Source organism: Salvelinus fontinalis, chromosome 9 (genome assembly GCF_029448725.1).
Source record: "Salvelinus fontinalis isolate EN_2023a chromosome 9, ASM2944872v1, whole genome shotgun sequence".
Taxonomy (NCBI): domain Eukaryota; kingdom Metazoa; phylum Chordata; class Actinopteri; order Salmoniformes; family Salmonidae; genus Salvelinus; species Salvelinus fontinalis.
The window spans coordinates 9,160,238-9,183,453 of record NC_074673.1 but is presented as its reverse complement, the minus strand read 5'-3'; the positions used below and the strand labels follow the sequence as shown (position 1 = coordinate 9,183,453).

The following is a 23,216-nucleotide window of genomic DNA, read 5'->3' as shown; positions in this document are numbered from 1 at the left end:
CACGAGGATCTGTATTTTCACATACAAACACTTTATCTGCCTTCCCAATGAAACTAGTTAAGAAAATTCAAACATATATTTTATGGAAAATAGATGTTGTATGTTTCTGAACGATACACCATGCTGCGTTGTTGACAATATGACAGAGCAATGCAGATTACCGTTCAAACAGATGAACTGGTGGAGGGGATAGAAGAAGAAGAAGGGTTATTTGGCATCAGCTACGTGTGATTATTTTTAATGGCGAGCATGGAGAGGCCATAGATCGCCATACTAGTAAATTCGGCTAAGGAACAGAAGCTGGGTATTGAAGACAATACAGGGGATGAAGGCGCAGCAAGAGCGTGGTGAACAGATATATATTGTTATGGATAGCGAGAAAGAAGGAGAAGAGCTGATGCAGAGGGAAGATGTGTTGAGGAAGAATGGCGCCAAGTACAAACCGTACTCTGCTGTCTCTGATAGCTCAGAAACTGTAATGGCAGTCTAGCTCTTCCTCCTCCTCGGACGAGGAGAGGCGAGAAGGATCAGAGGACCAATGTGCAGCGTGGTAATTAGACATAATGAATTTAATTAAACAAAACACTATACAAACTGACAAAACACACTAACCGTCACAGTCCCGTGTAGCACTGACACAGGAACAATCACCCACCAACAAACAGTGAGAACAGCCTACCTTAATATGGTTCTCAATCAGAGGAAACGTCAAACACCTGCCTCTAATTGAGAACCATATCAGGCAACACATTTAACCCAACATAGAAACAGACAAACTAGACACACAACATAGAATTCCCACCCAGCTCACGTCCTGACCAACACTAAACAAGCAAAACACATACGAACTCTGGTCAGGACGTTACAGAAACGTAAGCTGACAAGAAAGTGAGGATACATTACCTGCAGTGGCAGGTGTGGTGAAGATCTCTGAGTCTCGCCCTGATGGTCATGCAAAGCGCCTAGTGGGAGTGGCCTAGTGGGAGTGACATTTTTGAAGAAAGTGGATCCCTGACTTTTGGCTGGCCCAAATGTAGTCTCAGGCTGGGTAGAAAATTTAAATCAGTGAAGGTAGCTCAAAGTGGACTTGTGATGATTTTCTGTGTTTCTTCTACCCAGAGCGAGCGAGCTCTCCGCGTCACGTGCTTTGGGACAAGAAGTGATTACTGGGGTGTTTTTAATGTTGAGGTGGAGCAACTGAATTTAAAGATTCCATGTGTCTGTGACGCCCGCCGTTTGGTACGACACAGACCCGGTGACGAGCGTGGTGAAACTGAGAAGACAATCTGTCCTTTTTAGTTCTAAAGCAGTCTTCACCTGATAAAGCCATGTTGGGATATGCCAGTTATCCATGAGAGCTTTTGTGCCGAACCCACTAAGGTGTTTCAGATGCCAAGCTTCAGATGCCAAGCCTGGGCAAATACAGAGTGATACAAATGTATGTTACAGAAAGGTTGGCTTCTTAGCATTCATTGCCATGGTTATCAACTGTACCACTGAAATTGAATGTAAATCACAGAAAATAGATGTTGTGGTGGCAGCTGCAGGGAAGTACTTGGGTATACGAGATTTTACTGCAGAAGAGTTACAGGGTGTGTTGAACGAAAGAGTCCCGTCCTCCCAGGCCGGTGTAGGGTCAAAGTAGTTGGATGGGATAGTGGTATATAGGTGTAATAGTGGTATATAGGTGGAGGGTTAGTTGGTGGTTCAATTTTATCCTTTGCCCCTTCCTTTTTATTTTTGTATCACAAAATGTAAGGTGATCGACAACACATTCCTGCACAGTAGATGGCAGCATACACAAACAAACTGTGCGAACGCCATGACACCAAAAAAGAAGAAGAAGAGGACAAATCATTAATCATGTCTGGAATTACAAACTGAGAATTGGCAAAAAAACTGGCAGCACCAACCCTGCTACAGGAGCCACACCAAGGCCTCCTGTGCACACCCAGAATGGAGCATTGGCAGCCACTCTGATCCACTGCAGCAGCTCCACTCCTTGTGGAGGGTGCTTCATCAGTGTGGACTGAGCTCTGCCAACACTGCTCTCCCAAGTCCCGCCCCAGCCCCTGAATCCAGCGACTTGAGGGAGGTTTTTGTCAGTCTGCTCTGCTCTCACATGTTTGGCCAGGGACCTTGGCAAAGTCTCAGCTCACTCAACAAATAGCTGCAGATGACTCTGTGCCTCTTAGCTCCAGTGGTGGAAAAAGTACACGTAAAAGTATAGATACTTTCATAGAAAGTTACAAGTAAAAGTGAAAGTCAGACAGTAAAATACTACTTGAGTAAAAGTGTTAAAGTATTTTGGTTTTACATAAATAGCAAGAAATGTAATTGTTAAAATATACTTAAGTATCAAAAGAAAAAGTATAAATCATTTAAAATTCCTTATCTTAAGCAAAGCAGACGGCATGATTTTCTTGTTTTTAAAATGTATGGATAGCCAGGGGCACACTCCAACACTCAGACATCATTACAGATAACCAGGGACACACTCCAACATTCAGACATTATTTACAAAATATGCATTTGTGTTTAGTGAGTCCACCAGGCCAGAGGCAGTAGGGATGACCACGTGTTCTCTTGATAAGTACGTGAATTTAACACATTCAAAATGTAAGGAGTACTGTTGGTTGTCAGGGTAACAAGTACAATATTTTCTTTAGGAATGTAGTGAAGTAATAGTCAAAGTTGTCAAAAATATAGATAGTAAAGTACAGATACCCCAAAAAACAACTTAAGTAGTACTTTAAAGTACTTAAGAACAAATTCTTATTTACAATGACCACCTACACAGGCCAAACCCAGACTACGCTGGGTCAATTGTGCGCCGCCCTATGGGACTCCCAATCACGGCTGGTTGTGATTCAGCCTGGACTCGAACCAGGGTGTCTGTAGTGACACCTCAAGCACTGAGATGCAGGGCCTTAGACCGCTGCATCACTCAGGAGCCACTTGATGCCTCTAGGGCAGGGGTGTCAAACTCATTCCACGGAGGGCCTAGTGTCTGCAGGTTTTTGTTTTTTCCTTTCAATAAAGCCCTAGACAACCAGGTGTGGGGAGTTCCTAACTAATTAGTGATGTTAATTCATCAATCAAGTATAAGGGAGGAGCGAAAACCCGCAGACACTCAAAAGGCCCTCCGTGAAATGAGTTTGACACCTGTGCTCTAGGGCAATTCAGAAGGCTGATTGGGGACCTTATTACTGATGAAGGGGTTTGTTTTTTATGACCATGCTTCTCTTTCTACTTGCATTTTGAATTTATATTGATGAGTGTATTTTCTGTCATTTATGTAGTTCTGGGCTCATCTGTAAAAGAGACCGTGGTCTCATTATGACTCCCTGATAAAATAAAGGTTAAATAAATCTGTGTTTTATATCTGTGGTCATGTCGTCTTCAACAGAGGAAAAGAGGGATGCTGTTTACAACGTCCACTTACACCAGTACATTCGTAACAACCTACGCTTTACGAAACAAAAATTCGATCGAGGCCTCACGTTGGAAATTAGCAATTTATCTCCATGCAAAAACAAACCCGCTTCCACTGGTTTATTTTCCCGCGGAAAGTGAGGAAGTAAGGGCGGAGTCAGAAATCACTTGGTAGGGAGCTGCCCAATCACATTGCGATTCGTGTTGTTTTCGTTCAGTGTGATGGAGCGTCAAAATAGAGCGTCGCGATAACCGCTAGCTAACTGAAGTTATCCTTCGCAGTTCAGCAAAAAGGTAAGCAAAGCTGTATTGTCGCAGCTATGTGTCCTCACATAACTTCATTATTAGTGTCATTGAATTATTGGTTTTAGATTTACTGGGCAATCAAGCTTGCTAGCGCTAAATGCTTAACTAGCCACCTAGCTAACATTTGCTAACCACCTATATATTAACTAGCAAGCTAATTTAACATCATCAGCAATGTCGTTTGTTGTGCCAGCGTCATTCGGATTAATGAAAAAGATAAATGGAAAATATTGGTAACATCGTGTCAGTTCAGGTAAACTGACTTTTCTTAGGGAGTTGCTACTTCGCTCAACCAGGCTCAATTTGTCTGGCTGGCTCCATCAATATTGCCTAACGTTAGTCAAGATGACCGTGACTATGCAGATGATCAGTGTAAATTTGATAGCTGTATCACTGCTCTCAACTCAAGGCACTATTTAACTAAAGCTGCTATACAAGATTATGTGGGAACAGGGGGATCTTTATGTTGGACATGATATTAATACTAGTAGACATTAAGACATTTTCTGCTCACTCCTTTACATAAATCACAAATGTCACTGGTTTCAATGCGTTGAAGTTTTGAACATGTGTATGCTGTAGTGTAGCTTATCTCAACCATAGAGGTATAGGCCAAGATATGGGATCTCAACTGTTCTTCTACTCTCCCAATATCTACTTTACAGAAGCCACCAGCACCATGGCAACTGCACAGTCAGCATTAACATTTGCAGTGTGTATCCTGATGATAACAGAGTTGATACTTGCCAAGAAGGACTACTATGACATACTGGGTGTGCGGAAAGATGCCAACGAGCGTCAGATAAAGAAGGCTTTTCACAAGCTGGCAATGAAGTATCATCCAGACAAGAACAAGAGCCCAGATGCTGAGACAAAGTTCAGAGGAATTGCTGAGGGTAAGTGTAATAGGAAATTCCAGGTGAACAAAAGAGAAGTAATTCCGGTTTATTACAAGTTGCAACAGTGAGTCTCCTCCAGAGCAGAAGCCGAGAAAATGTCTAACTGGCCTTTTCAGCATAGGCGCTTGTATCCTAATCAGAGAGCACAACATGTTCTGTAAACACCAGCCCGAGAGGCTTGTAGGAAGTCACAACAAACAGGCAGTGACTTGGTCAGCTGCTACAGAATCACACGGTGTTCACAGAATGTCATCAATACAGCCGTGAATAATCAGTGTCCTCGGTTCTTTTACCTCCAGTCTGGAGTCAATCACTATCAACAGACATGAGAGTAATCCATAACAACATTCAGCTTCTAGTCTAGTGACCCTCAACCTGCACCTTGAGTGTAACACTGGAAATGATGTGTACTAAAGAAACTCCAAACATGCTAAAGGTTGTGTTGATCACTCTAAACTAAATATGAACTTTGGTCATCTTAAATATTCCCATTATTCTTTGCTCTTTCGTGTCTTTTATTTATGTAAAAATGTCCATCTTCTCACATTCCTTCCAGTGTGATCTTTCTTTATTATTGTGCTGTAGCCAAATTACATCATTGTTGTGCAAAACGAGTGGTTTTATTTTACACTGTACTGCTAATAGAATCATTGCTTTGATCTGAAACCTTTTCTTGCACTTCTGTCATCTATAGCATATGAAACATTATCAGATGAGAAGAGGAGACAAGAGTACGACCAGTTTGATCACGGCACATTCTATAATGACATAACCAAAGACCGAAACGGTCCAAACGTCCACCAGCCCTTCAACTTCAACGACATGTTTAAGGACTTTGATATTTACAGCCAGAACCGGCACGCCCATCACCAAAGGCACTTCGAGGACAACTTCCGGAACCACCAGGAGGCTCACCACAGCAGACACAAGAGACACTTCCAGGGTGCCTTTGGAGCAGCAGGTGGTGGTGGCTTTGACGACATGTTTGACGACATGGAGAAGATGTTTACTTTTGACAGGGACACTACTAAGCGAACGGAGAGCACATTTCAGGGTACTACAACGAAGCAACACTGCAGAACAGTGACACAGCGCAGGGGGAACATGGTCACCACTTACACTGACTGCACTGGCTCCTGAGGACAGAGGTCTTGTCGGTATCCACGTCCTCTGGGTTGTGTTCATCAGGCACGAAATGGAAGAAAGCAGCCTGAAATGGGGGGGGGGGGTACTATCTGTACTTGTCCAATAAGAAAGGCTTGTTTTCCATTGCACAACATTTTGAAATGTTTCTCTACGTTGTGCTCTAATGAACATGACCCTGCCACAGCTTGCACATGGGTAGGCCCCTGTGGTGGGAGCAAGCTGTTTTTGTTGCTGCTGTGACCTAAATGCTGGTCATTGCTATTTTGTTGAGTCACAGTAGCTAATGAAAACACTTTTTTAGCACACTCAGTTAAATTTTTAACAATGAATTAAAGCACTGAAAAGCTTTTGAAGCATATCACTCACAGTATAGTTACGAATTTAAATGTAGAGAAATATTTTTTGGGTAGTGTTAAGTCTAATCTGGATCCAGATTTTCATTAGCTACTTAGAATGATATATACCGTATATTTAGAAACCCCCTTAATATATACATAGGCTTTTTGAGGAGAAGCTATTCATTATATAGTCCCTTGCAAACCTAAAGATGCAATTGAACATAGTATCAGTATTGTTGGCTTAAGCAACTTCAATTGTCCATGAGAGTTATTTTATTGAATATTTTTTTTTTATGGAAGAATGTTTTCACTTGTGCATTGTTATTGTAATTCGTCAGCCAAAACGTTTCAGTAACTACTACCACTGCCGAACCTAGACATTTTCTGTGTGCATGTAGTATTTTGTATAGCCTACGGCTCCATTGTGTGAATCCAGCAACCTTTGGTTGGAACAAAACAGTGTGGATAATGAACTGTGACAGGTTTGCTTTTGCTTGATAAATGGAGAACGTCTGCAAAAATGTTCCCTCAGAACATTTACTAAAACTGTATGGCAGCATTTTGATGCTGCCTGAAGTTCCTTTTTTTGTGGTAAGGGATGCTCGCCACTTTAAATTGAAATTAGGAAAGAAATATTCAGATCGACAAGAACTTGTATTGGCAAAGATCATATCATGGAAACTTTTTGCTGTTGATGTAACTAGCTACATTGTTATGATTTTCACTCCAGAGGAAATTTAACATCTCTTCTGCTGTCTGCATGGACCACTTGAATTTATAAGCTAACATTGGTGTAAATAAAATCCAGTGTTATTCATCCAATACCTCATAACCTCCCCGTTACCTCATGTTTCACTAGTCTGTAGACTAGAAATATCTGTTCTCCTGGGCTTGTATTCAGAAATGTTCTCTGAGTAGGAGTGCTTATCGAGGATCAGTTTTGCCTCTGATCAAAAAAAAAAAAAAAAATGTGAATAACATTCTACATGGTCAGGTGGAACTGATTCTGGATCGGCAGCAAACCTATGCCGAGACACTTGATGAATATGTGCCCAAGTTAATGTCATGTGCAATATTTTAAAGCCAGCTCCTCTTGTATTCATATGTTTCGCCACTGTTACTAGCTGGCTTTGTGATATGTTGATGTATGACCCATATAGCACTTTTGTTATTGTAATCCTATGGGTAAAATGTGTTACATCTTGACTGGAAATAGGGTATAGTCCTTCGAAAATGGAGGGGGAAAAAAATCTAAAAGGCTTCAGGAAATTAAAGATGAGAACAAACGATGTGTATTTTCATTCTGTGAAATTGTACCAATCTTTGTCAGGTGTGTGGCAGGTTTGCACACTCAAGTCTAATTTTCTCTGCAACCTAACTTTTATTTGGGGAAGTGCGATGATATGGTGTGTGTGTGTGGTCCTACGAGGGAAACCATGCAGTTTATTAGGCTACAGATGAAATAAGGTTGGTGAACGGTGATGAGCTTTCCAATAAATATCGAACGTCCTATTCTGGTGACACGATGATCGACGCTTGACTGACGTTTGACAAATAAAATATTCTCGCTCTCATTCATAATAATGTTATTGTAGAGTAGCCTTCCCCGCACTGTATCTGCGAGCAGTTTGCTCGAGCGCACGTGCCAATACCAGAGTAGGTACATTTTCTATTTAACGCAACCGTTTTCGTGACAACTAATCGGTAGAGTTTTTAAAGTCCGATGGAAACATTGAACTTTACATTTTTATTCGGAACATGTGAACAGAAAAAGTACATTTTGTGTGCACTACGTCACCACACACTTTTTATGCGCAACAAGTCCGTTTGAAGGAAACACCTCTCAAAGATGTTTAACTAACCCAAGATAGATCACAGCTTTTTAAGCTAAATTAATCATAGTGTGCAGAGACAAGCACGAGCTAGCGAGAGCCCATTGGCCGTTGTAGCATGTATTTCCGTTAGGGAACGCCTACTCTGTGCGTGTGCGCTCCTTCCTTCTTTGCACTCCTTCTAAACAACGCAATTTTTGTAAACTTTGGCAAAGGATAACGTATACAAAAATCAGTCCACTCTTTTCGTAACGTTCATCGTTTTAGAAACCGAAAACTTTTTTGAGATCAAATGTTCCATTGAAATTGTCGGCCAAAATCTATATTCTCCCACCGCCGGCCACTGCTCTTCCTCTCACCACCATATTTGGTAGTGAATGGAAACGCCAACCGGATGCTTCACATTTATTCATCCGGTTAAATCTCAGTCTCATTGTTCTTTCTGGCCACTGAAAATCTGTCGCCAATTGGATGGAAAACAAGCTACAGTAACATTGGTGCATCATGATGTCAACGCTTGTAAATGTAGTTTATTTTTTTGTACTTGTTTATAAAACTTTTTTTTTTTTACTGTTCCTTTGACCGTTTCCCTATGTAAAAACGCCAAGTCCCATAATGCAACGCCGACTATTTTTTTTTTTGCGCAGTTTTCAGGGCAGTATACATTGTGACCGTGTGAGGGACATTGGATGACTTTGTGTCTGTGGTTAGCAGGGTTGCTTTTTAGTTAGTCCATTTATTTGACAGGTACAGCCTTTTCAGAGCTATGGAGGCCCTTATCCCGGTCATCAACAAATTACAAGATGTGTTTAATACAGTTGGCGCGGACATTATCCAACTGCCGCAGATTGCTGTTGTTGGAACGCAGGTAAGAATCAGCCAGCTAGCGAACTTTAGCTATCTAGCATGCTCTCACCACAGAGTTTCATTCACTCTTACGACGTTAGCTAGCTACTGTTGTCTATCACGCAGATCCACTCATGGAACATAGAAATATAGCTTCGTGTGCTCTGTTTTCAAGGGAAGGATATCTGACGTTAGTTACTTAGCTGTAGCTAACCACTATCACGTGAATTAACTTGTTAGTTAGCTAGTTAACACTATTGTGAGCCGATAACTAGAGCGAATTTGACAAGCATTGCAACATGGCCAACTATCCTTGTAACATACTACTATGTTCAGCAGCAGGTGTCATAAGCCGTGACCAAAGTAAAGCAAACAACTAACTACAGGTGATTTTGAAACGCAATCACGTCATTAAATTGACACGCTACAGTGTTGTGTTTTGTTTACACTAACTTGTATCCATTCTTCTCCTTGCCTTGGAAGACTTTAATATTTTTCAATGAATGTGAACATAATTGAAGTCTTCCAAGGCATCCTCTTTGTTTGATTTCTAGAATTACCTTCCATCTGCTTAGATGAACATAGATGATATACTTCAAATAGGCTATACCTGTACCAAAATAGGCGGCACCTGTACCCTTCCCTCCACACAGCTGTTGTTGGTGTTACATAACATGTTTACAGTAGCAGCCATCCCCTCCCAGTCACACATAATTCCACTGATTTGCTAAGAGGATGTCACTGTCTCAGCCCTTTGGAAACCTCTGAACTGAAGGTGCCATGGCGACAAGAGGGCAGCCATAGGATGTTTCCCCAATTATCTGGCCTCCAGAGTGTTTCTGCATTGTCTTGTTACTGCTTTTCAAAGGACAGATTCACTCCGAGGGGTTTGTTAGAACTGACAGTGATTTCAGGGATTTTTCTATTTTCCACATGACCGAGTGCAAACTAAAATAGGTCAACTACAGACAGGTGCAGCTGAGGTGAGACCAGGTAGGTTAAAATCAATGTTGTTGTGGAAAGATTTAACTCTGTCATTGCGTCAGTTCTTTTGTTTTGTAAGTGATGCTGACTTGTGTTGTTTACTATCTCACGTTTACTTTTTGTGTTGTTACTGATTGGGCCGTGTTTCTGTCTCCAGAGCAGTGGGAAGAGTTCAGTGCTAGAGGCTCTGGTGGGGAGAGACCTTCTGCCCCGTGGTACTGGCGTTGTCACCCGTCGGCCCCTCATCCTCCAGCTGGTCCATGTGGACCCAGAGGACCGCAGGAAGACCAGTGAGGAGAATGGTACTGTGAAACACGACACCATCACTGCTCTAGGATTGTACAATTCTGGGATGCTTCGCATCAATGTTCCCAGGTTTTTCAGAAACCGGGGTTGGAGTATTTCCTCTGCTTAGGCTATTACCTTCTGATTCTGGAAGGAAATCCTCCAACCAGAGTTTCTGAAAAATCTGTGAACTTTGACAAAGTGACATTCTGCTGGTTGCTGCTCTGTGTCTCTTGGCAGTTGACTGGGGATGGTGTTGTGGTTTTCATCCTTCCTGTCCCTCATGTCTACAGTCCTCAGATTACTATTTAAACCAATTTAGTTGAGTGTGTGTCCTAGGTTTGTGTGTCTGTGCGTTTATTGTGTCTGTTTGTGTGTCTGTGACATGCTGTGTTTTGACGCTCTGTGTGCCTGTGTTTCTGACTCTGATTGGCCAGCCTTTTTAGAAGAAGTGTGGTAGAGTTTCTTAGGCCAGGACATGCTCGTATGAATGACTGCACCAGCAAGTCACGTCACAGTGCATTATTCAGTTGGACTGTGAGAAGTGCCATATCACCTCAGCATATATACAAGTCTGCATTCACAGCAGTGGACAAGCTAGCAAGTTCTAGCCGTAAATTAGGCACTTAAGCTTTAACAGGGTTTCCCTTATCTATCAAAGTTCTACAGGCACCTGATTGTTCTTACATAGCCACCAAGTCACAACAGCGTGCAATGTCATGATACTCCATCCACAATGACATCCAAGACATTTGAACGCAAAACCATCTTATGAGATATGCCACGATTAGGCTTTCCCCAATAGAATGACAAATGTAGTAAACCTTGTGTGGTTTATGAGACATTCTGCCCTATAGGCGGAGTGCTTGAGTCTGCCCTGCTGCAGGGAATAGTCACATGAAGGATGATGTAAACCACTGCACTGCTGCAGATGGCCATGATGCAGGAGCTGCATCTATAACTACTAACCCCTCTCTCCTGTCTGATCTCTTCTGAACCACAGACCCCAATGCTTGGAGAAACATGCGCCTTTACAAAGGTCTCCTTTTCCTTGTTCCCTTATTGCCTGTTGTCTGTGTTCAATCAGCAGCTTCTTACTCTAGTCTAGGCCTACCCCTTTCTGTTAGCCCCCTCTCCCATCCTGCCTTTTAGCCCGTTGGTTTTGAGCTGACAAACCCTGTGGCTTAGCTTGATTCAGCGAATCAAGCCCAGGAAGGTCAAACTCTGATTCAGACAAAACACTTTATATTCTGTATAAGGAAAGGACATCATAAGAAAAACTATTTTGGAGTGCATGGTCACAGTGTGATAACTTATTTGGTGGTAAGTAGGGCCCTTAAGGGCAAATTAAAATGTTCTGTTTTAATTCACACCAATTCTAAACATGCTGAAAAACAAACACCTCTTAAAATGTCCTCAAATAGCTGCTTGTAGCTAACTAACAGCCGACCCACCATCTTGTTTAATTTATTACATAGTTTGGTAGGTAATTATTTCAGTTGAATTGTTCCAACTAATAAATGTATTATAGTTTAAATAATAACATTGTTGTTATATGAAAGATATTTGGTAGCTAGGTAGTAGTAATGCCTATTCCTTTGCTTCCCATAATGCACCAACCATGCTTTTCTCACAGCAGCTATATTGTTTTTGCTTTTGTCAAAAAACACATTTCTCACTGTATTGTTTGTTCCGATCTCTGTCCGTATCCCCCTGGGTTATTGGCCTGCACAACGTATTCCCATCCCAGCTGAACAAACGAATAAATAGGTCTACATCCTCCTTTGAGACACCAGTCAACATGACAGTTTAATTACAACACAATGGGCTGCTTTCCAAGACACAGATGAAGCCTAGACCTTGAAAATCAGGTACAATGTAGCTTCCTGTTGATGTAAATTAGTCCTAAACTTAATCTGTGTCTGGGAAACTGGCCCTAAGAGTAGGCTGCTAGGCCCACTTCAAATGACATCTGCCATATAGACTGGGAAATGGGACTGAGACTGCCTTGTCATATTCCCACAGGTGTCGACGGAGAGGAATGGGGCAAATTTCTACACACCAAAAACAAGGTAGGCTATGTCTCAGTACTAACAATGCCTCCGAGCTAGTCTCTGTTGGTTCGAAGCAAGCAGGTTGCTGACCAAGCAAAGCACTCCCTCAGCTTTCTCTTCTTCTCCATAGAGTTCCCTTTCACTGCCAAAAATAGCCACGCAGCTTAAACATTTGATTAACCTAAGCAGATATAAACACACACAGTAGGCTTTCGCAGAGCCAAGGCTTCCCAAGACTGAGTTTGGGAACCCTTGGCTATTGTATTGATTTGTTCACATTGGAATAACTCAATGTTTTGTGTAGGAGAGGAACTATCTCTAAGTCACATGATCAGTCACACCCCCCCCTCTCTCTCTGTCACACCCCCTCTCTCTCGTTCTCTGTCACACAAGCCCCCTCTCTCTCGTTCTCTGTCACACAAGCCCCCTCTCTCTCGTTCTCTGTCACACAAGCGCCCTCTCTCTCGTTCTCTGTCACACAAGCCCCCTCTCTCTCGTTCTCTGTCACACAAGCCCCCTCTCTCTCGTTCTGTCACACAAGCCCCCTCTCTCTCGTTCTCTGTCACACAAGCCCCCTCTCTCTCGTTCTCTGTCACACAAGCCCCCTATCTCTCGATCTCTGTCACACAAGCCCCCTCTCTCTCGCTCTCTGTCACACAAGCCCCCTCTCTCTCGCTCTCTCTTTCCTCTCTCTCTGTCGCTCGCTCTGTCACACCGCTCTCTCTCGCTCTCTCTCTTGCTCGCTCTGTCACCCCCCCCCCCCCCCCCCCCCCCTCTGAAAGTGACCCAGAATGATCTTACAGTAGAGGGAATAGGTCTGAATATACACCAGAGGGAAGGGAATGGGGATGAATAGGTCTATATATAGTACAGACGTGTGCAGCGAACTGCTCTGGTGCTCTAGATGTCTCCTTTATGGTCAGGAACAGAGAAGGCCTTGTGACGTGCTGTAAATGGATGCTGTGGGTGATACAGGATTATACTTTTCTTCATGCTTTTATTTGTAAAATTATATTTAGATTTTTGCAGTAGCCTTTTGATGTTGGAACCAGATCATAGTAAATCATATTTACATTGATGTCATGTGCAGCTATATAAACCCTAATGTAATAATGTGTTATTCCATTTTAAGGTTAAATTTGTTTTGTTTTTAGATTTACACAGACTTCGATGAAATCCGGCTCGAGATCGAAGCTGAAACGGAAAGAGTTTCTGGCAATAACAAGGTAGGGCCTTAACAAGGTAGGGCCTTAACAAGGTAGGGCCTTGACAAGGTAGGGCCTTGACAAGGTAGGGCCATGACAAGGTAGGGCCATGACAAGGTAGGGCCATGACAAGGTAGGGCCATGACAAGGTAGGGCCATGACAAGGTAGGGCCATGACAAGGTAGGGCCATGACAAGGTAGGGCCATGACAAGGTAGGGCCATGACAAGGTAGGGCCATGACAAGGTAGGGCCATGACAAGGTAGGGCCATGACAAGGTAGGGCCATGACAAGGTAGGGCCATGACAAGGTAGGGCCATGACAAGGTAGGGCCATGACAAGGTAGGGCCATGACAAGGTAGGGCCATGACAAGGTAGGGCCATGACAAGGTAGGGCCATGACAAGGTAGGGCCATGACAAGGTAGGGCCATGACAAGGTAGGGCCATGACAAGGTAGGGCCATGACAAGGTAGGGCCATGACAAGGTAGGGCCATGACAAGGTAGGGCCATGACAAGGTAGGGCCATGACAAGGTAGGGCCATGACAAGGTAGGGCCATGACAAGGTAGGGCCATGACAAGGTAGGGCCATGACAAGGTAGGGCCATGACAAGGTAGGGCCATGACAAGGTAGGGCCATGACAAGGTAGGGCCTTGACAAGGTAGGGCCTTGACAAGGTAGGGCCTTGACAAGGTTGGGCCTTGACAAGAACAAGGTTGGGCCATAACAAGAACAAGGTTGGGCCATAACAAGAACAAGGTTTGGCACCCATGCATACCCCACAAGACATGCCACCAGAGGTCTCATCACAGTTCCCATGTCCAGAACAGACTATGGGATGTACACAGTACAACTCACTGCCATGACTACATGGAACTCTATTCCACATCAGGTAACTGATGCAAGCAGTAGAATCAGATTCTTTTTTTTTTTAAATACACCTTATGGAACAACAGGGACTGTGAAGAGACACACAAAAGTACAGACACACGCATCAGCACACACTGTGATATTGTTGTATGGTGGTATTGAACATGCTGTGGATATGTGGTGGTATAGAGATGTTATATGATGTACTGTTTTATCTTTAGTCCATTCAGTACAAACAGTTCACTGTTTTATATTTCATGTGGATGCTTTGGTGTGTTTGGACCCCAGGAAGAGTAGCTGCTGCCTTGGCAACAGCTAATGGGGATCCATAATAAATACAAATATCAACAAAATCATTTAGTGCGAAGATAGTCCCAAACAATGTCAAACACGTGTTATCATTACCAACTACTGAACTGACGTTTCTGTTTGTCTTCCTCCAGGGAATCACGGATGAACCCATACACCTGAAAATCTTCTCCCCTCACGTAGTCAACCTCACACTGGTGGATCTGCCAGGTATCACAAAGGTATGTGTTTATTTCAAATCAAAATGGTAATTGAGTTGCGCAAGTGGGATCGAGTTGGTTTGAACCCGCCTCGAAACGTACTTAGTCTGCTGAGCTAAAGCCAAGGCATTATCTCTGGGAGCTAATTAAAGTCTTCAGAGCTCAGGTGAGGTTATTCATGTTGCCAGCATGGTTCACTGAACATTGAAGGAGACAGAACCCCAAGTATGGTTTGAAATATGAAAGGGGCAGGCTACGTTGACAGTCTGTATGTCCACCCAGGTGCCGGTGGGAGACCAGCCCAAAGACATAGAGGTGCAGATCAAAGACTTGATCGTGAAGCACATCTCTAACCCCAACTCCATCATCTTGGCTGTGACTGCTGCCAACACAGACATGGCTACCTCAGAGGCCCTCAAAGTGGCTCGCGAGGTTGACCCTGACGGTAAACACCTTTCTCCCGCTCTCAATTTCTTCTCTTTTGTGTGTAGCTGACTGTCTGTCTCTCTCGCTCTTTGTCTCTGTTCCGTACGCTCTCTCCTGCTCTCTCTCTGTTAATCTCAATTGGTTGTCTCCTACAGTGGTTTCTCAAAGTCCTTTAATCCTTATATCCGACATGCCATGGCATACACCGCCTACTATAAACCTCTTGATTACCTGGGTGTAGGATACACCGCCTACTATAAACCTCTTGATTACCTGGGTGTAGGATACACCGCCTACTATGAACCCCATGGTTACCTGGGTGTAAGATACACCCTCTACTATAAACCCCATGGTTACCTGGGTGTAGGATGCACCACCTACTATAAACCCCTTGATTACCTGGGTGTAGGATACACCGCCTACTATAAACCCCTTGGTTACCTGGGTGTAGGATACACCGCATACTATAAACCCCTTGGTTACCTGGGTGTAGGATACACCGCCTACTATAAACCCCTTGTTTACCTGGGTGTAGGATACACCGCCTACTATAAACCCCTTGGTTACCTGGGTGTAAGATACACCCTCTACTATAAACCCCTTGGTTACCTGGGTGTAGGATACACCCTCTACTATAAACCCCTTGGTTACCTGGGTGTAGGATACACCACCTACTGAAAACCCCTTGGTTACCTGGGTGTAGGATACACCGCATACTATAAACCCCTTGGTTACCTGGGTGTAGGATGCACCACCTACTATAAACCCCTTGATTACCTGGGTGTAGGATACACCGCCTACTATAAACCCCTTGGTTACCTGGGTGTAGGATACACCGCATACTATAAACCCCTTGGTTACCTGGGTGTAGGATACACCGCCTACTATAAACCCCTTGTTTACCTGGGTGTAGGATACACCGCCTACTATAAACCCCTTGGTTACCTGGGTGTAGGATACACCACCTACTATAAACCTCTTGGTTACCTGGGTGTAGGATACACCGCCTACTATAAACCTCTTGATTACCTGGGTGTAGGATACACCGCCTACTATAAACCTCTTGATTACCTGGGTGTAGGATACACCGCCTACTATGAACCCCATGGTTACCTGGGTGTAGGATACACCCTCTACTATAAACCCCATGGTTACCTGGGTGTAGGATACACCCTCTACTATAAACCCCTTGGTTACCTGGGTGTAGGATGCACCACCTACTGAAAACCCCTTGGTTACCTGGGTGTAGGATGCACCACCTACTGAAAACCCCTTGGTTACCTGGGTGTAGGATGCACCACCTACTGAAAACCCCTTGGTTACCTGGGTGTAGGATACACCGCATACTATAAACCCCTTGGTTACCTGGGTGTAGGATGCACCACCTACTATAAACCCCTTGATTACCTGGGTGTAGGATACACCGCCTACTATAAACCCCTTGGTTACCTGGGTGTAGGATACACCGCATACTATAAACCCCTTGGTTACCTGGGTGTAGGATACACCGCCTACTATAAACCCCTTGTTTACCTGGGTGTAGGATACACCGCCTACTATAAACCCCTTGGTTACCTGGGTGTAGGATACACCACCTACTATAAACCTCTTGGTTACCTGGGTGTAGGATACACCGCCTACTATAAACCTCTTGATTACCTGGGTGTAGGATACACCGCCTACTATAAACCTCTTGATTACCTGGGTGTAGGATACACCGCCTACTATGAACCCCATGGTTACCTGGGTGTAGGATACACCCTCTACTATAAACCCCATGGTTACCTGGGTGTAGGATACACCCTCTACTATAAACCCCTTGGTTACCTGGGTGTAGGATGCACCACCTACTGAAAACCCCTTGGTTACCTGGGTGTAGGATACACCACCTACTGAAAACCCCTTGGTTACCTGGGTGTAGGATACACCGCCTACTATAAACCCCTTGGTTACCTGGGTGTAGGATACACCGCCTACTATAAACCCCTTGGTTACCTGGGTGTAGGATACACCGCCTACTATAAACCCCTTGGTTACCTGGGTGTCGGATACACCCTCTACTATAAACCCCTTGGTTACCTGGGTGTCGGATACACCGCCTACTATAAACCCCTTGGTTACCTGGGTGTAGGATACACCGCCTACCTTAAACCCCTTGGTTACCTGGGTGTAGGATACACCACCTACTGAAAACCCCCTGGTTACCTGGGTGTAGGATACACCACCTACTGAAAACCCCTTGGTTACCTGGGTGTAGGATACACCGCCTACTATAAACCCCTTGGTTACCTGGGTGTAGGATACACCGCCTACTATAAACCCCTTGGTTACCTGGGTGTAGGATACACCCTCTACTATAAACCCCTTGGTTACCTGGGTGTAGGATACACCCTCTACTATAAACCCCTTGGTTACCTGGGTGTAGGATACACCGCCTACTATAAACCCCTTGGTTACCTGTTTTTTACCTGTAGTTTCTCCAGACAGGGAGGACCTGATCCTACATCAGCACTCCTACTCTTGATTATTTTATGAATATGGGTTCTGCTGTTTCTGTCGCTGTGTGTAGGCAGGAGGACGTTGGCTGTGGTGACCAAACTGGACCTAATGGATGCTGGGACAGATGCCATGGATGTACTGATGGGTCGGGTCATCCCTGTCAAACTGGGCCTCATAGGAGTGGTCAACAGGTCTGCACCTTTACACAATACACTTCAGTCTCTAACATGTTGAATAGAGCAAGACTTCAGCCTTCTTGAAAATCCTGTATATATTTTAAAGGGAGAGGATTGCCTCTCCTCGTGCCTCAAAGGGTTCAAGAAGCCAACAGTCCCTCAAGATCAAAATGGAGAAAGGGCCAGCATTTCTTTTGATGTTTTGTTTACAATGTTCTTTAACACAACAATGTCATTAAAAAACCTGACACAGTACCACCTACATCCCTTTCCAAGGAGTCAGCTCGACATCAACAATAAGAAGTCAGTGGCCGACGCCATCCGTGATGAATATGCCTTCCTACAGAAGAAGTACCCCTCCCTCGCCAGCAGAAATGGAACCAAATACTTAGCCAGAACGCTGAACAGGTATGAAAATAGAGATCTATTCAGCAAACAAGTCTTCAACAGAAGACAACTTTTGAGGTTTGAAAACATTTGACCAACTTCTGATTTTGAAGTGTAATGTCACTCTAAGCAACTAGCAAGTCACTTTCGTTGTGGACGACTATCATGCTGTCTGTTGCCCTTTTCTCACTTCTAACTTCACATTCTTCTCCTCCTCGTTGCCAGGTTGTTGATGCATCACATTAGAGACTGTCTCCCGGAGCTGAAGACTCGTATCAATGTGCTGGCGGCCCAGTACCAGTCCCTGCTGAGTAGCTACGGTGAACCTGTAGAGGACCAGAGCTCTACTCTGCTGCAGCTCATCACCAAGTTTGCTGCAGAGTACTGCCACACTATTGAGGGCACCGCTAAGTACATAGAGACAACAGAACTGTGAGCATCTTATACCCCCCTCCCCCAAAAAGGTGTGAATTCCTACTCTTTAGTATTTTGTTCATTTATTTGAAGAGGAAAATAGGAAGGATGGAAGTAACCTCTTTCAAACATCCGAGCACCTCTACTAATTGCCAGAAGGTGGCACCAGTACAAATTGAGCGTCACAAGTCAAACAATTGGAAGCTTTTGCAGTTCAATTTTAATTTAACCTTTATTTAACTAGGCATGTCAGTTAGTTAAGAACAAATATTTTTTTTAATGATGTCCTACTCCGGCCAAACCTTTGCCAGTTGTGCGCCGCCCTATGGGACTCCCAATCACTGCCAGATGTGATACAGGCTGGATTCGAACCAGGGACTGTAGTGACGCCTCTTGCACTGAGATGCAGTGCCTCAGACCGCTGCGCCACTCGGGAGCCCATACACCTGTGTAGGAGGTAGATTAGCTAGCCTACTACTTTGATCTTTCAGTTACAAAGCGAGAGCTTGGGACTTCAACGTTCTATCTACTAAATGAGGATTCTGAGATAATTGGCTTTAAAGTTCCAAAACCTCATTGGTTTGAATGGTGTCAGCAAATGTGTGTGTTTATTTTACATAACAATTGGGTCATTTAGAGTACTATATAGTAGAACAAGGCTGTCAACTCAATTTTGACAAATGCCTATAGAACCTTATAATCCCAAGCTCTCGAAATGACATTGTTGTTCTCTTCCAGGTGTGGTGGAGCACGAATCTGTTATATTTTCCATGAGACGTTTGGTCGGACGCTGGAGTCCGTCGACCCACTGGGAGGGCTGACCACCATAGACGTGCTAACAGCTATTAGGAACGCTACAGTGAGTTGTATGCTAATGGTTATGTACAGCCTCACATTTGCTGGGGTCCATTTTCTTTTCAAGTATAATGATGCAATGTTCAGTGTTTTGACGATCAGTTTGACACATCTGTTTAAGGCGTAAGCTTGTTTGTTTAACTTGAGTTCAAAGCAGAAAAAGACACATTTACCTTCTCTCAAGAAAATGAACACTTAAGTGTTCTTCTAAACTGTGAGTTGTGTGTTAGCCAGAGACTGCTGGGTAATGTAGTCTCTTTCTCTCTCTCTGTAGGGCCCGCGGCCAGCCCTGTTTGTGCCTGAGGTGTCGTTTGAGCTGCTGGTGAAGAGACAGGTGAAGAGACTGGAGGAGCCCAGTCTGCGCTGTGTGGAGCTGGTCCACGAGGAGATGCAGAGGATCATCCAGCACTGCAGCAACTACAGCACACAGGTAGAGGGACACACACACACACACACACACACACACACACAGCAACTACAGCACACAGGTAGAGGGACACACACACACACACAGCAACTACAGCACACAGGTAGAGGGACACACACACACACACAGCAACTACAGCACACAGGTAGACTAGACACGCACACACAGCAACTACAGCACACAGGTAGAGGGACACACACACACAGCAACTACAGCACACAGGTAGAGGGACACACACACACACAGCAACTACAGCACACAGGTAGAGGGACACACACACACAGCAACTACAGCACACAGGTAGAGGGACACACACACACACAGCAACTACAGCACACAGGTAGAGGGGGACACACACACACAGCAACTACAGCACACAGGTAGAGGGACACACACACACAGCAACTACAGCACACAGGTAGAGGGACACACACACACACACACACACACACACAGCAACTACAGCACACAGGTAGAGGGACACACACACACACAGCAACTACAGCACACAGGTAGAGGGACACACACACACAGCAACTACAGCACACAGGTAGAGGGACACACACACACACAGCAACTACAGCACACAGGTAGAGGGACACACACACACACAGCAACTACAGCACACAGGTAGAGGGACACACACACACACAGCAACTACAGCACACAGGTAGAGGGACACACACACACAGCAACTACAGCACACAGGTAGAGGGACACACACACACACAGCAACTACAGCACACAGGTAGAGGGACACACACACACACAGCAACTACAGCACACAGGTAGAGGGACACACACACACACAGCAACTACAGCACACAGGTAGAGGGACACACACACACACAGCAACTACAGCACACAGGTAGAGGGACACACACACACAGCAACTACAGCACACAGGTAGAGGGACACACACACACAGCAACTACAGCACACAGGTAGAGGGACACACACACACAGGTAGAGGGACACACACACACAGGTAGAGGGACACACACACACACACACACACACACACACAGCAACTACAGCACACAGGTAGAGGGACACACACACACAGCAACTACAGCACACAGGTAGAGGGACACACACACACAGCAACTACAGCACACAGGTAGAGGGACACACACACACAGCAACTACAGCACACAGGTAGAGGGACACACACACACAGCAACTACAGCACACAGGTAGAGGGACACACACACACAGCAACTACAGCACACAGGTAGAGGGACACACACACACACAGCAACTACAGCACACAGGTAGAGGGACACACACACACACACACACACAGCAACTACAGCACACAGGTAGAGGGACACACACACACACAGCAACTGCAGCACACAGGTAGAGGGACACACACACACACACAGCAACTACAGCACACAGGTAGAGGGACACACACACACACAGCAACTACAGCACACAGGTAGAGGGACACACACACACACAGCAACTACAGCACACAGGTAGAGGGACACACACACACAGCAACTACAGCACACAGGTAGAGGGACACACACACACACAGCAACTACAGCACACAGGTAGAGGGACACACACACACAGCAACTACAGCACACAGGTAGAGGGACACACACACACAGCAACTACAGCACACAGGTAGAGGGACACACACACACACAGCAACTACAGCACACAGGTAGAGGGACACACACACACAGCAACTACAGCACACAGGTAGAGGGACACACACACACAGCAACTACAGCACACAGGTAGAGGGACACACACACACAGCAACTACAGCACACAGGTAGAGGGACACACACACACAGCAACTACAGCACACAGGTAGAGGGACACACACACACAGCAACTACAGCACACAGGTAGAGGGGGACACACACACACAGCAACTACAGCACACAGGTAGAGGGGGACACACACACACAGCAACTACAGCACACAGGTAGAGGGACACACACACACAGCAACTACAGCACACAGGTAGAGGGACACACACACACACAGCAACTACAGCACACAGGTAGAGGGACACACACACACACAGCAACTACAGCACACAGGTAGAGGGACACACACACACACAGCAACTACAGCACACAGGTAGAGGGACACACACACACACAGCAACTACAGCACACAGGTAGAGGGACACACACACACACAGCAACTACAGCACACAGGTAGAGGGACACACACACACACAGCAACTACAGCACACAGGTAGAGGGACACACACACACACAGCAACTACAGCACACAGGTAGAGGGACACACACACACACAGCAACTACAGCACACAGGTAGAGGGACACACACACACACACAGCAACTACAGCACACAGGTAGAGGGACACACACACACACACAGCAACTACAGCACACAGGTAGAGGGACACACACACACACAGCAACTACAGCACACAGGTAGAGGGACACACACACACACAGCAACTACAGCACACAGGTAGAGGGACACACACACACACAGCAACTACAGCACACAGGTAGAGGGACACACACACACACAGCAACTACAGCACACAGGTAGAGGGACACACACACACACAGCAACTACAGCACACAGGTAGAGGGACACACACACACACAGCAACTACAGCACACAGGTAGAGGGACACACACACACACAGCAACTACAGCACACAGGTAGAGGGACACACACACACACAGCAACTACAGCACACAGGTAGAGGGACACACACACACACAGCAACTACAGCACACAGGTAGAGGGACACACACACACACACAGCAACTACAGCACACAGGTAGAGGGACACACACACACACACAGCAACTACAGCACACAGGTAGAGGGACACACACACACACACAGCAACTACAGCACACAGGTAGAGGGACACACACACACACACAGCAACTACAGCACACAGGTAGAGGGACACACACACACACACAGCAACTACAGCACACAGGTAGAGGGACACACACACACACACAGCAACTACAGCACACAGGTAGAGGGACACACACACACACACAGCAACTACAGCACACAGGTAGAGGGACACACACACACACACAGCAACTACAGCACACAGGTAGAGGGACACACACACACACACAGCAACTACAGCACACAGGTAGAGGGACACACACACACACACAGCAACTACAGCACACAGGTAGAGGGACACACACACACACACACAGCAACTACAGCACACAGGTAGAGGGACACACACACACACACACAGCAACTACAGCACACAGGTAGAGGGACACACACACACACACAGCAACTACAGCACACACATACAGGTAGAGGGACACACACA

General features: G+C 45.2%; 2 protein-coding genes and 1 long non-coding RNA gene across 8 annotated transcripts in view; all 3 read left to right on the top strand.

Annotated features, from left to right (window-relative positions):
- Positions 1 to 3,619: 3,619 nt before the first annotated feature.
- Positions 3,620 to 7,413, top strand: LOC129862029 (dnaJ homolog subfamily B member 9-like). The gene is made up of 3 exons (XM_055933322.1): positions 3,620 to 3,729; positions 4,407 to 4,637; positions 5,335 to 7,413. The coding sequence occupies exons 2-3, from the start codon at positions 4,421 to 4,423 to the stop codon at positions 5,778 to 5,780; spliced, it is 663 nt and encodes a 220-aa protein (XP_055789297.1). The 5' UTR covers positions 3,620 to 3,729; positions 4,407 to 4,420; the 3' UTR covers positions 5,781 to 7,413.
- Positions 7,414 to 8,423: 1,010 nt separating this feature from the next.
- LOC129862028 (dynamin-1-like protein) overlaps positions 8,424 to 23,216 on the top strand; it is a 27,882-nt gene continuing 13,089 nt past the window's right edge. Inside the window, exons 1-12 of one of the 4 annotated variants that reach the window (XM_055933319.1) lie at positions 8,424 to 8,824; positions 9,944 to 10,088; positions 11,075 to 11,110; positions 12,097 to 12,143; positions 13,280 to 13,351; positions 14,644 to 14,730; positions 14,992 to 15,154; positions 17,705 to 17,825; positions 18,087 to 18,218; positions 18,423 to 18,629; positions 19,350 to 19,470; positions 19,741 to 19,896. In XM_055933319.1, coding sequence (XP_055789294.1) covers positions 8,723 to 8,824; positions 9,944 to 10,088; positions 11,075 to 11,110; positions 12,097 to 12,143; positions 13,280 to 13,351; positions 14,644 to 14,730; positions 14,992 to 15,154; positions 17,705 to 17,825; positions 18,087 to 18,218; positions 18,423 to 18,629; positions 19,350 to 19,470; positions 19,741 to 19,896 — 1,389 coding nt within the window. In that variant the 5' untranslated portion in view covers positions 8,424 to 8,722. The remainder of the gene's footprint in view (positions 8,825 to 9,943; positions 10,089 to 11,074; positions 11,111 to 12,096; positions 12,144 to 13,279; positions 13,352 to 14,643; positions 14,731 to 14,991; positions 15,155 to 17,704; positions 17,826 to 18,086; positions 18,219 to 18,422; positions 18,630 to 19,349; positions 19,471 to 19,740; positions 19,897 to 23,216) is intronic. The other 3 variants (XM_055933317.1, XM_055933321.1, XM_055933318.1) reach the window with 3 other exon arrangements.
- On the top strand, positions 19,905 to 22,420 carry LOC129862030 (uncharacterized). Of its 3 annotated transcripts, XR_008760708.1 has the most exons (4): positions 19,905 to 20,115; positions 20,156 to 20,311; positions 20,406 to 21,761; positions 21,842 to 22,420. It is a non-coding gene; the product is annotated as an uncharacterized LOC129862030 (long non-coding RNA). The 3 variants fall into 3 exon arrangements; XR_008760707.1 differs by having other exon boundaries at positions 19,905 to 20,311; XR_008760709.1 differs by having other exon boundaries at positions 19,905 to 20,311; positions 21,880 to 21,898.

Coding starts and splice junctions, on each gene's coding strand:
- LOC129862029 (XM_055933322.1), top strand. CDS start 4,421: ATGGCAACTGCACAGTCAGCATTAACATTTGCAGTGTGTATCCTGATG. Junction 4,638..5,334: donor GTTCAGAGGAATTGCTGAGG/GTAAGTGTAATA, acceptor TGTCATCTATAG/CATATGAAACATTATCAGAT.